The 13,999-nt window shown below is 43.9% G+C and overlaps 1 protein-coding gene across 2 annotated transcripts in view; it reads right to left on the minus strand.

Moving 5' to 3' along the window:
- The window catches only part of arhgef12b (Rho guanine nucleotide exchange factor (GEF) 12b), a 53,475-nt gene that overhangs the window by 2,661 nt on the left and 36,815 nt on the right, over positions 1-13,999 (minus strand). For both annotated transcript variants that reach the window (XM_079507350.1, XM_079507349.1), the window contains exons 27-37: positions 12,521-12,621; positions 11,168-11,245; positions 10,950-11,025; positions 9,846-10,013; positions 9,295-9,382; positions 6,729-6,809; positions 6,340-6,434; positions 2,989-3,282; positions 1,550-1,810; positions 936-1,156; positions 395-467 (exon numbers count right to left, since the gene is read on the minus strand). In XM_079507350.1, the coding sequence (XP_079363476.1) occupies positions 395-467; positions 936-1,156; positions 1,550-1,810; positions 2,989-3,282; positions 6,340-6,434; positions 6,729-6,809; positions 9,295-9,382; positions 9,846-10,013; positions 10,950-11,025; positions 11,168-11,245; positions 12,521-12,621 (1,536 nt within the window). The remainder of the gene's footprint in view (positions 1-394; positions 468-935; positions 1,157-1,549; positions 1,811-2,988; positions 3,283-6,339; positions 6,435-6,728; positions 6,810-9,294; positions 9,383-9,845; positions 10,014-10,949; positions 11,026-11,167; positions 11,246-12,520; positions 12,622-13,999) is intronic.

Genomic DNA, 13,999 nt, shown 5'->3' on the forward strand with positions numbered 1-13,999 from the left:
TTGGCCAACCCGACCCGTCGGTTTCACGGATTGGCCAAGCTGTTTCCGCTCACGAGTACACCAGGTAAAGGTGTATTGCACAAATAGGCAGGCGCCTGAGTAGCCCGAAGGGCACTGGTCTAGTTAATCATTATCATCATCATCTACAAGTAACTGAATGACACATACCATTGTCTAGTTAATCATTACCATCATCATCATCTACAAGTAACTGAATGACACATAGCACTGGTCTAGTTAATCATTATCATCATCATCTACAAGTAACTGAATGACACATAGCACTGGTCTAGTTAATCATTATCATCATCATCTACAAGTAACTGAATGACACATAGCACTGGTCTAGTTAATCATTATCATCATCATCTACAAGTAACTGAATGACACATACCATTGCCCTCATCTGAGTCAGTGGCAGTTTCACCCCTTGTTTGTCGCAGTTGATTGTACTTAGTCTCCACATCCTGAAAGAAAATCATTTGAAGTTTGAGCAGAAGGATACATACAGTAGAATGAAAAAGGCACAGTATATAGAGTGAAGGACAAAATACAGTGTTGGCATCTAAACATGGATAATAGGTAAATATATCAGTTGGTGGCAAAAAGGTCTCAGTCATAGGTGCCCTAGTTGCTTGCGAGAAGATAAAAGATTGTAATGAAACTATAATTAGATTAAAAGTTGAAATTCAATTTTGACTTTGAGGTTCCTTAGCAGTGATAGGCTATATTGACTTAATTTACATGTCATATGATCATTAATGAACCCTGGCGTACCTATTCTGGGGCAAAGAGATTTGGTGTTTGGAGGGGAAAAAGGTCCTGGGAGACCCCGGTCAACAAAGTAGATTTAAGCTGTTAAACTCAGCTCAAGAGGTGGAAACAAATGAACGAACAAAGAATGAGGCATAAGACAAGGATTTATAGTCCGCTACCTTCAAATGTTGCAGGTTGGCCTGCAGGAGGCGCAGGTGGGTCATGATCTGCCGGTTGAGGTCGGGTCCGCTGCCCTCAGCAGTCTGTGAGGCGGAGGAGAGCAGCTTCTTAAGGTCGATGTCAGAGTCCCCCTCGGAGTCCCACTGGGCCCCTCCAACGCCATCGTCATCAGTGTTGCTCTCTTCACACCCACCAGGGTAATCCAGCACCACGTAGTTACCTACATATTATAGATACAGTACATCTTTATTGATCGCCGTACGGGAATTTAGGAGTAGGAACCGATACCGGTTCCTCAATGTCCTTGACATGAACACGTTTAAGAACCACCGATATAGAAAGAAAAAAAAATCCAGAAAACTCTTAGGATTTAGAAGATATTTGTAGAATCGGCCTCATGTCTTAATGGGTTAAGTAAATTGTTATATTGTCAAACATCAATTTCAAACATATCAGTCTCCAGTCTACATCTCCCAAATGGAAATGCATGTATTCAGTCTGACCGGTGATACAAATGAATGACCACCAGTGGGCAGATATCAAAAACAGACTCATGGATTCCCCCCCAGCAAATAGTAACCCTGATGATGTTGATTATTTTCAAGCCTCTCACCACAGCTTTCAGTTGCTACAGAGATTCCTGTGTTGCCGGTTGGGAATTCTGGTGCCTCTGTCTCGTTAGACACGTGTCTTGTCTCGAACGCTTCACTGTCGGGTGACACAGAGCATGTCCCCTTTGCCGTGGTGCTGTTCTCGTGATTCCCCAACGAGGCGGTCCTCAGCAGGCATCCAGTGGTCCTGCTAGTGGTCTCCTCCTGGCCCGCATCCTCTCTGCTCTTCATGTGGTCGAGTAGTACCTGCTTTAGAATCGCCACTGTGAGACACGACAGAATGCGTCATTAATATATACATTCTAGACCAGTGGTTCCCAACCTTTTCTTGAGAATATACAATATTCTAAAGAGATGTAATCTACATCCGTAGCACCGTGACGTTACCGTTGAGGTAGCAACATGTTGCTTTGGAAAACTTTATGTTATTGTAAAAGAAGCTAGTCTGGAACATTTACATGCTATTTTGGCTATTTTTTAACAATGTGAAGTTTTAGGGGGAAGAAACATTGAACATCGTTCAACAAGGTTTGCCTAATGACATGCCCAAAATAAGGATGGTTAATGATAATAATGTGGTTTAATCACAGTAATCATAATGCGATTTTACCAACATAAAAAACCTTTATTTTCTCCGCCAGGCGAAGGCGTGGCCGAGACTATTGTCTTTTCGCCCCTGTCCGCAGACAGCCCAAAGTTTTTCACATTGTCCTGCTATCGCACCACTAGGAAGCCGATTAATTTCATGCATGATCACGCAAATCGGTAGACATGATCTCTAATAGTCATGTGATCAAGACGGATCCGTCCGATTTGTTATGTTTCATCCGGATAAAAATGGCATCTAAAGTTTGCAGAAGTGGCTTGTTTGGAACAAAATGCCTCATATCATGAAGCGAATCACTGTTTCCAATTGCCGTGAAATATCAAATTTGCCTGTTATAGCACTACCAGGAGGCAGATTTATGCAAAACATATTTTTGGCCAAACATCACGCAAATCGGTATACATTATCTCTAGTCATGTCATCAAGATGAAACCGTCAGATTTTTCATATTTCAACCTGATTGATTCAGAGGAGCACATTTTTCTAGTTTCTGTTCTTTAAACATGCACGTGGCTTGGAATATGTAAAAACATCATCATGATGTAATGTCTACTTATTAGAATAGTCAGATTAACACAACACATGCAACACAATTCGAAAGAATGATTTGCAAAACACAATTATTCCCAGTAATTGGCACATTCATGTGTACTGTAAAGACGACCACAGATTCAGCTGTACTGAAGTAGGAATTTACTTAATTGAAATCCGTTGCTCTCCCCAGGTTGGCAGAGAGTGTAGAGCCCAGGATTACATTAGATAATTGACACTGGGTGGAAAAAAATAGGTTACAAAATCGTGAGATAAAAAAAAAAAAAGAAGTTTGGAATTTACATGTCCTCAGGGCCTCTTCTGCTCTGGTGGCGGCGGGCATGTCAAAGGCATCGGATGGCTCTTGGTCGTTGGCAGCTATGTCCTCCTGTGGCGTTTCCTGAAGGAAGCTCAGGCCGTCAGGAAGCTCGCCATCAAGGAAGGCCTGGAGTTCTTCTTCATCCACCTCCTCTTCCCCCGCCTCCTCTTCTCTCTCTGCCAGGGCTAACTCCTCTTCCTCCTCGTCTCCCTCGAAGGGGTTGCTGTTCGTCGGTGGAGCTTGCAGGACTGGAGAAGGAGGGGTATCTGTGGGGATACCTAGAAAATGGTGTGACCCTTTAGTACATTTCATATGGATTTCATTAGAACTAGGGTCAATGTTAGTCTTAACCCATTCTGGGCGGGAACCCATTTTGGTGTTAGCATTATGTTATGCTTTAGCCATTGAAAAATAGCAGATCTACAAGCTCATAGCGCGCCACCGAGTGGCGCGCTACGAGCTTGTAGGTCTGCTATTTTTTTTAAATCGAAGAACGACTGACATAGAAACATAGCTTTTTCAGGAAACTGTCAGGATGTAGAAGACATTTTTAGAATCTGATCTCAGGTCAAAATGGGTTAAAATAATGTACAGATACTACAGATCAATTCATTGTTTTTCTTTCAAGACAAGAAAACGAATTGCACAACAATTATTATTTCCTATACTGGACTATGGTGACATAATTTACCAGAACACCTCTGAAACACACCTTCATTCCTTAAATGTTCTCTTTAATAATATTTGTAGGTGTCCTTACCATACGCTTACGCACCATTGTGTTATGTATGAGTCATTGAACTGGTTATCACCATAGGAGACAATTCCATTGGTTACTTTTTGTGTTTAAATGTTTTTATTTTAATTATCGCACATATTTAAAACTGTTTTTGAACCGATTCTCATCTGCTTATTCTCTAAGACATACTCAACATCTTTATTTTATTGTGCCCAGAATCTCTAGAGAGATGGTTAGACGTGCTTTTAAGTTCAAAGCACCAGCAGACTGGAACGTCCTGCCCTTGTCTCTTAGATCAATTACTTCCTTTGATGCTTTCAAGAATGCATTACCAGTTCATCTTATAGCTGTTTCTGATTGCTCTCTTGTGTTGTCTTGAGACTATCCTATTGGCATCATACTTGTTTATTTGCATTGAATGTCGGATTCTTGTATTAATGTTGTATATTTTATTTTATCTTGTTTTTTTTCAATGAAACTCATTGTTTGTTTTGTTGCTGTATTGTTTTGTTGTATGTTGTACCCTGAGGACCCCCTTGAAAACTAGGTGCTGCAACTCAAGGGAGTATCCTTTAGTGAAATTTCAAAATAAAGTACTTCATCGTACAACAAGCTGCAAAAATAGCTGCTATTTTTATTTTATTTTTATTATAATAATGACATGCCCAAAGTAGGTACAGTAGGTTCAAACTTACTTCAAAGTGGTTCAATCTAGGAGAAAACGTAGTTCCCAGATTTAGAATTTGCAATAGTGCTTATTTTTAGGATAGTGACAAATTAGAAAAGGTATTGTAAATTAAAATAAGGGTTTTGTATTTGCACAACTCTCAGCAACCAAGTAAACTTTTACTTGAATTATATGTTGGAAGTAACAGAGTGTCTGGTATTTTCAGTGAGACTGATGCTGAATGTAACTGTAACTTTCTGCATTTTAGTAGTTGTAGTCATGTACAGCAATGGCATGATTGGCCACATTGTCTGAGCTCTGCCTGAAGGGAGGCCCACTGTCTCAACTTTCAAAACACTAATGTACGGTAGGCTATAAAACCTGCACGCACGCACGCACGCACGCACGCACGCACTTTTTTCAACCATACAGTATCTCCATATATGGGTCTTCACTAATGCTCACTATAGGGACGGTACCATGTCTGTCTACACGCTCTGTGCCTCAGGGATGAGCTGTGACGATTACATCATCAGCAGGGATTTCAAGTTCATGGAAACTAAGGCCTGTATTATTTTTTAAGGTTGTATTCATATACAGAAGAAAGTAAGGGTGACTCAATCTGTTGGTGGTACAGAGAACATCCATGCTAGCCACTGGGTAGCAGTGGAAAAAACGAATGGACTACATTAGTACGGTACTATCCTTCCAGTCCAAAAGAAACGCATGCATCTTCTGCATCATGACATATTTCAGAGTGAAACAACACAAGGAGGAATTTGATTTGAACTAACTAAGGTAATTACAGCTGAAGATTGATTTATGGTTGGATGTCATATTATTGGTTCAAATTGGTTTGTTCAGATCTACATCAGCACGGCCCGGGGCCGGCCTAGCGGTCCGGGCACCTACCAGGCTGATAATCCAGCCTGACAGCGTGTTGCGGGTTCGAGTCCCGATCCCGACAGCACATATTTTGTTTTACAAAAAATAAAATACGATTTGATTTTGAAGAACACAAAAAAAATCAAATGTTACTATTTGTAGTTTTATGTCGTATATGCGTATGTGTACAAATTGACCGGGCTGTGATCTAAAAGGTTTAATCACTTAAAAATAAATTAATAATGAATAGATACGTTGTCTTCAGACGAATAGTAAAAAAGTGCAGATCTACAAGCTCACATGCAATGCATTGTGAGACACATTGTGAGCTCGTAGATCACTGCAGCTCCGACCGTGCGCGCTGCAGGGTCATACGCTAAATCGCTTATTCTGATCACTCGAGAAAAAAAATGATGTCTTTCATAATGACCAAATACGCTGCAGTGTTTTGTCCCAAAGGGGCTTCTGTAAGGAAGGCAAACGAGCCTATGACCTACATCTAGCGCACATGCTCTGAGCTACGGTGCGTTCTGGGTGGAGTTTATCCCATTCAGGACGGTAACCCCTTTTGGTGTTTTAAGGATTATGTTATACCATAGCTATTGGAAAATAGCAGATCTACAAGCTCATAGCAGAGTGCCGCGCTACGAGCTTGTAGATCTGCTATTTTTGGAAAAATCGTGAAAATATTGTGCAAATCTTTGAATATATATTCTGTCCCATTGAGCGCTTTGAACTCAAATCTTTGCTTCTGGGGGGTCACTGGAACAACATATTTTCAGATGGGGGTCGGCGGCCAATTACAATTATTGGGGTCCTTGACATGAAAAAGTGTGAGCACCACTGGCAGAGAAACATAGGTTTTTCAGAAAACTTTTATGATTTAGAAGACATTTTTAGAATCTAGTCTCAGGTCTAAAGGTGGAATTTATTATTCTTTCGCTTCTACCACTGGTTGTTGGATATAATAACATCAGATTACTGTAAGAAACACGCTGGTCCGGAATTCTCCTTAAATCTCAACGTTAGTTGTAGCTACTGCACCTGGAGGCTGCAAACACCCAGTTGATGTGCAGTCAGAATCCTTGCTTGGCTTGGGCTCCTCAGTGTTGATGATCTCAATAGCATCCCGCTCAGCTCTGAACACGCACGCACGCACGCACGCACGCACGCACGCACGCACGCACGCACGCACGCACGCACGCACGCACGCACGCACGCACGCACGCACGCACGCGCGCGCGCGCGCGCGCACGCACACACACACACACACACACACACACACACACACACACACACACACACACACACACACACACACACACACACACACACACACACACACACACACACACACACACACACACACAAAATTATTAAAGATACAGTGGAAATGGCGACAAATAATAGGATTCTTTCACTGGTGAACTCACTCAGTCTGACTTAGAGGTATGATGTTGTTGTGTGGTTTGGTTTTCATGGTTTCAGCACACTGCGTGATCAGACACTGCCACCTGAGGGAACACGGTTCACACAACACAATGAGAACGTCAACAAACCCATTCTGTGTCATTCTTTCTATATATATATATATATATACATACACACACACAGTCACACACACACACACACACACACACACACACACACACACACACACACACATTATACACCACAGTTAGAACAGTGGTGCCCTTTCCTTCCTGATCCAGAAAAGGTTGGCTCAGTGAGAGAGTTGGGAACCACTGGCTCAGTGAGAGAGTTGGGAACCACTGGCTCAGTGAGAGAGAACCACTGGCTCAGTGAGAGAGTTGGGAACCACTGGCTCAGTGAGAGCGTTAACCACTGGCTCAGTGAGAGAGTTGGGAACCACTGGCTCAGTGAGAGCGTTAACCACTGGCTCAGTGAGAGAGTTGGGAACCACTGGCTCAGTGAGAGAGTTGGGAACAACTGGCTCAGTGAGAGAGTTGGGAACAACTGGCTCAGTGAGAGCGTTAACCACTGGCTCAGTGAGAGCGTTAACCACTGGCTCAGTGAGAGCGTTAACCACTGGCTCAGTGAGAGCGTTGGGAACCACTGGCTCAGTGAGAGCGTTAACCACTGGCTCAGTGAGAGCGTTGGGAACCACTGGCTCAGTGAGAGAGTTGGGAACCACTGGCTCAGTGAGAGAGTTGGGAACCACTGGCTCAGTGAGAGAGTTGGGAACCACTGGCTCAGTGAGAGAGTTGGGAACCACTGGCTCAGTGAGAGCGTTGGGAACCACTGGCTCAGTGAGAGAGTTGGGAACCACTGGCTCAGTGAGAGAGTTGGGAACCACTGGCTCAGTGAGAGAGTTGGGAACCACTGGCTCAGTGAGAGAGTTGGGAACCACTGGCTCAGTGAGAGCGTTGGGAACCACTGGCTCAGTGAGAGAGTTGGGAACCACTGGCTCAGTGAGAGCGTTGGGAACCACTGGCTCAGTGAGAGCGTTGGGAACCACTGGCTCAGTGAGAGAGTTAACCACTGGCTCAGTGAGAGAGTTAACCACTGGCTCAGTGAGAGAGTTGGGAACCACTGGCTCAGTGAGAGAGTTGGGAACCACTGGCTCAGTGAGAGAGTTGGGAACCACTGGCTCAGTGAGAGCGTTGGGAACCACTGGCTCAGTGAGAGAGTTGGGAACCACTGGCTCAGTGAGAGCGTTGGGAACCACTGGCTCAGTGAGAGAGTTAACCACTGGCTCAGTGAGAGCGTTGGGAACCACTGGCTCAGTGAGAGAGTTGGGAACCACTGGCTCAGTGAGAGAGTTAACCACTGGCTCAGTGAGAGAGTTGGGAACCACTGGCTCAGCGGGAGTTGGGAACCACTGGCTCAGTGAGAGCGTTGGGAACCACTGGCTCAGTGAGAGAGTTGGGAACCACTGGCTCAGTGAGAGCGTTGGGAACCACTGGCTCAGTGAGAGAGTTGGGAACCACTGGCTCAGTGAGAGAGTTGGGAACCACTGGCTCAGTGAGAGAGTTAACCACTGGCTCAGTGAGAGAGTTGGGAACCACTGGCTCAGTGAGAGAGTTGGGAACCACTGGCTCAGTGAGAGAGTTGGGAACCACTGGCTCAGTGAGAGAGTTGGGAACCACTGGCTCAGTGAGAGAGTTGGGAACCACTGGCTCAGTGAGAGCGTTGGGAACCACTGGCTCAGTGAGAGAGTTAACCACTGGCTCAGTGAGAGAGTTGGGAACCACTGGCTCAGTGAGAGAGTTGGGAACCACTGGCTCAGTGAGAGCGTTGGGAACCACTGGCTCAGTGAGAGTGTTAACCACTGGCTCAGTGAGAGCGTTGGGAACCACTGGCTCAGTGAGAGAGAGTTGGGAACCACTGGCTCAGTGAGAGAGAGTTGGGAACCACTGGCTCAGTGAGAGTGTTAACCACTGGCTCAGTGAGAGCGTTGGGAACCACTGGCTCAGTGAGAGCGTTAACCACTGGCTCAGTGAGAGCGTTGGGAACCACTGGCTCAGTGAGAGCGTTAACCACTGGCTCAGTGAGAGAGTTGGGAACCACTGGCTCAGTGAGAGAGTTGGGAACCACTGGCTCAGTGAGAGTGTTAACCACTGGCTCAGTGAGAGCGTTGGGAACCACTGGCTCAGTGAGAGAGTTGGGAACCACTGGCTCAGTGAGAGAGTTGAGAACCACTGGCTCAGTGAGAGAGTTGGGAACCACTGGCTCAGTGAGAGAGTTGAGAACCACTGGCTCAGTGAGAGAGTTGGGAACCACTGGCTCAGTGAGAGAGTTGGGAACCACTGGCTCAGTGAGAGAGTTGGGAACCACTGGCTCAGTGAGAGAGTTGGGAACCACTGGCTCAGTGAGAGCGTTGGGAACCACTGGCTCAGTGAGAGCGTTGGGAACCACTGGCTCAGTGAGAGAGTTGGGAACCACTGGCTCAGTGAGAGCGTTGGGAACCACTGGCTCAGTGAGAGAGTTGGGAACCACTGGCTCAGTGAGAGAGTTGGGAAGTGATGGCAGACTTACGTCCTCTGGTCCGATATGGTCTGGGCCATCAGCTCGTAGATCTGGGCTCCGTTATCCGACATGGACAACACAAAGAAGGACTTGTTGTCTGAGGGTGACAAAATACACACCATTCCTTGCCGTCATTAAACAATAAAATATAGACATCATGTGCAAATCCGCATTAAGTACTACACTTGAACTCTACCTTCCCTATATTCTGGGGTGAAAGATTATGAATAGTCTATCTATAATATCTACACGACAAACAAATTCTACAGTATGTCAGATACTGATTTAAAGATCTAATTATTAGATCCATGAAATATAATAATATATCAGATTCTAATACATTTAATTTCATGGGCTGCTGACTGGTGATTTGATGATGATACCCAGAGACAGATTCGACAGCCTCAGTACAATACTTTCAGACTAATTTTGCAGCTCGGTGCACAAATAAAACGTGCGTGAGATAAGAACATACAGTAGATGTGCTTACCAGTGGCCACAGAGCGCACCAGCACAGTGTTGAGGTGTGTGAGATAAGAACATACAGTAGATGTGCTTACCAGTGGCCACAGAGCGCACCAGCACGGTGTTGAGTTTGATGATGGGACTGAAGATGTGTTTGGTGTCAGAGTTTCCTGCCAGGTTCTTACTGTGGCACTTCAACACCAGACGCTCGTCCTGTTTCTGGAGAAGGACAAGGATGTCTTCCAGCAGCAGGGTGTACAACTCTGAGGGACCACCACAGGGACACAGGGTTTAATCCATCCATTCAGAATCCCTCCCTATTTTGGCCATGTCATTATAGGTAAAAATTTTCAAAGAAATTGAAGAAAAGAATACAAAAAAATATATATAAAAAAATTAAAAATACAAAACAAATATTCGCAATGCGAATATTGTGAATATGTACATATATGCGAATATGTTGTGAGTTTGTATATGTTTGCAAGACACTGTTGTGTGACCAAGTATTAAAAAATGCTTAAGTGGTTAATCGATTAATTGATAATAATAATAATTAAAAAAAAACAGAAATAAGGAAAAAACGTGCTTCTCGATTATTTGATGAATTGAAAAGGTAATCGACAAAATAATCATAAAAAGAAAAATAATCGATAGTTGCAGTGCTAGCCAAGTCCAAAACCACTGCTGGGGGTGAACTTGTTTGCATGTATTTGAATTGATTTTAACCTCAACTCTAAAACCCAGGAGAATATCAGACAGTAGACTATTGCTCAGATCTGAACGACAGCAGCAGTTTATATAGATTCAGAGTGTAGTCATATGCTGTATTTACTGTGCCATTGTCCTGGGTAGCTAAATTTTATCACAGGAAGGGTTTTAGACAATGTGTTCCATCTGAAGAATGAAATGCATACAACAGACATTTCCAGTCACAGAAGAGTATTACTTTCATGTCAGACACGTACTGCAAGAGGAAGTCCTCGATCCATGGGGGCCAACGTGATGCGTTTGTTCCATATGATTACGGTTTCCATAGCAATAAGTGTCATCAGGTTCCCCAGCAAAGTAGCTGGCTGTGGCTGTCAGCACGGTTTCACCCATCGCCTTGCTCTTCTCTTTAACTGTGTGTGTGTGTGTGTGTGTGTGTATGTGCGTGCGTGCGTGCGTGCGTGCGTGCGTGCGTGCGTGCGTGGTCGTACCAATAGTCTTGTCTTTATTGACCTTCCAGGAGAGAGGTCCTTCATGTATCATCTTCCTCTTGGTCAGGTCCAGATTCTGTATAAATGCAACTTTGATCACATCACTGATATTGATCTGTGCGAGCAGGCACACCTAGTAATAACCTCTCTTCTCTCTTACGGTTGCTTAAAAAAGATTCAACAAAAACAATAAAGAGAAACACTGCGGTTTTACTCACTTTGAACTCAGAGATCATGGGGTTTTCACTTTGTTTAAGTGAAGCCAGGTCTAACCTTCTCTGGTACTCCTCCAGCCTCTATTGAGAGAAGCAATAGAGGCATGTTTTATGACCGTTGTTATACCATTTTTATTTCTGTGAAATAGAAAGTGCAACTGTAAAATCCAAACTGGACCACTTAGTTTACAATTTAGGCATTTAGCAGACGCTCTTAATCCAGAGCGATTTACAGTAAGCAAGAACAACACATGGTAATACATCAAATACATAGAAATAGTCACCAAGAATCATAAGCAATCTAAGAACGTCTGTCGTCTCAGAGTAGAATATCTGAATATCTACAAGTGGGCTTGACAATAATAAAATATTAGGAAGGCATATTTCTGCAGTGAGTGGCATGTACTTTCTCAAATGTGATAATGCACCAAATCTTGTACTACTCTGACCTCTTTGATGAAACGTGTAAAATAACAATACAGTTGATAATCAATAATAAACAATATAAAGGTGATATTGTCTCTATACTCACAATTCAGCACATACTGCACAAATTACTGTCATCATATTTTATTTGTTAAATCTTTATAAAAAAAAAGTAAAAGTAGAAGTATATTCCTATTTACACAACTGTGTTTTTGTGCGAACACAATCAACAAACTAATTGTACAAATATGACAGTTGCACACCTCCACTTGTTTAATTGGCACACAAAACAACATCAATGGTTACGAGTTTCGGGAACAGAGCCTTTACCAGAGCATGCTCTGAAATGCGTAAGCGTTGATGCTTTTTGTGTGTGCCAAATAAACAAGTGGAAATGGAGTACCGGTATTTCGTCCTCTTTGACCTGAAGTTTGAGATGTACTACCATTCTCATATTTTGGGATATGTACAGTACACTGGATTTGTTGAAGTGTAACCTCTTTTTCTAACTCCTTGTAGGGCAGTGGTTCCCAAAGTGGGGTCCGGGGACCCCCAGAGGTCCTTGAGGGAGTTCCATGGGGTCCCCAGCTAAATGACAGTTAGGAACCAAATAGTTCTCTCAGAGTTAAATGAACATTGATTTTTACAACATAAATTGGGAGTCCCAGAGATAGAAATGCCATTCAATGGGGGTCCATAGAGTAATGCATGTCAAACTGGGGATCCTTGAAATTAAACGGGTTGAGAATTCTTCTCTTATGGGGGTCCCTGGAATATCTTTTCAAATGGGGGTCCCCGGGCTAATTAGTGTCAATTTGGGGGTCCATGATATGATAAACTTTGGGAACCACTGTTGTAGGGTACGTGTGTATACTATATTTTCACCCCACTGAACTGATTTCGAAGCGACCTTCTTCATATCTTTCATACCTGTTTGTTCTCAGCCTCCTTGACGGCCTGGTTGACGTGGTTCAGGATCTTCTTGCAGCACTCGCACGCCCTCTTCACCATTGTCCTCTCCTCACTGTCCTCTGCAGAGGTACACACACACACACACACACACACACACACACACACACACACACACACACACACACACACACACACACACACACACACACACACACACACACACACACACACACACACACACACACACACACACACACACACAGTCTGTCTTTACACATTAAAATCTCAAGTGTTAACTCATCCATTTTCCCCTAAAAGAGTTATTAAAGAAGCAAAATATTTGTTTTTAATTAATGAAACTAGAACAGTGCTCGTTGGGGTGTGATCAGGTGTGATCAATTGGCTAAAAGAAGGGCGAAGTCGTGCATCATTGTGATGTCAGAACATCATTCATTGTGAAGTCAGAACAGGCTATAGCTCCATATATGGAGATCATATGGAGTTCTTTGTCAGGCATGCCCAAATATGGAGTCTATGCAGATGTCAGAACATAATTTATTTGTGATGTCAGAACAGGCCAGCTCCATTATGGAACCTGGGCAGGGACCCTGTCCAGAACCCGGGCAGAGGCGTTTGTGCTGGTTCTGGACAACCGTGGGTCCAACCGACTCGACACCGGGCAGTGCACTCCCTGTGGTGGTGTGGAACACGTGTGCCGAATTTGTCGGCCGGGCGAACGGTTCTCGAGTTACGTGGAAGACAGACATATAGAGACTTGACGCATTTATAGATATATTAACTAAATATTAATCTGCGTAGTAGAGCATGTTAATAAAATGCATTACACGGCTTGGTTGAATGCTTGATTCTGATTGGTCAATCGCCGAAGTCATCGGTCTGTTATTTCTGGATAATGACCGCTCCGCTCTATAACAGACCGATGCCTAATCAAACCCTCGGAGCACCTGCTGTGCTCCGCTGATTTACTGCTGTTTCCAACATGACAGCCATGTAAACACACACAGTGTCATTTATTGTGTCAATCATACCAAAGACTCTAGAAATGGGACCCAGTGCCTCCCTGCTTGACACTCAGCATCAAGGGTTGGATTGGGGGTAAGTCCCTGCGACATACTAGCGTCATGTCCAGGGGGTGTACTTGTACATCAAGCTGCCTCACGCTACAGAAACAGGAGATAGGCTCCTGCCCTATGGGCCTCATGGCTCGGCAAGGCTACTTACTTAGTGTCATTTACAGCAAAACATTGCTCTCAAAAATGTTTTTGAAAACATTTGAGCGAGAAATAGACGAAGCAGTACCCGAAAATGGATTCTATTTGATCAACTCAATTCCTTGTTTTCCGACTGTGCTGCAGCTGGGCAAACGGCGGCCAGCGCGACACTTATGGGAATAGTTTCATTACCAAGCAAGGAAATACGAGTCTTTTTGTTGTGTTTTGGGTCAATTTATGTTTTGGGTCAATTTAAGTAGCCGTG

This window comes from Electrona antarctica, assembly GCF_951216825.1.
Source record: "Electrona antarctica genome assembly, chromosome: 8".
Classification (NCBI taxonomy): Eukaryota; Metazoa; Chordata; class Actinopteri; order Myctophiformes; family Myctophidae; genus Electrona; species Electrona antarctica.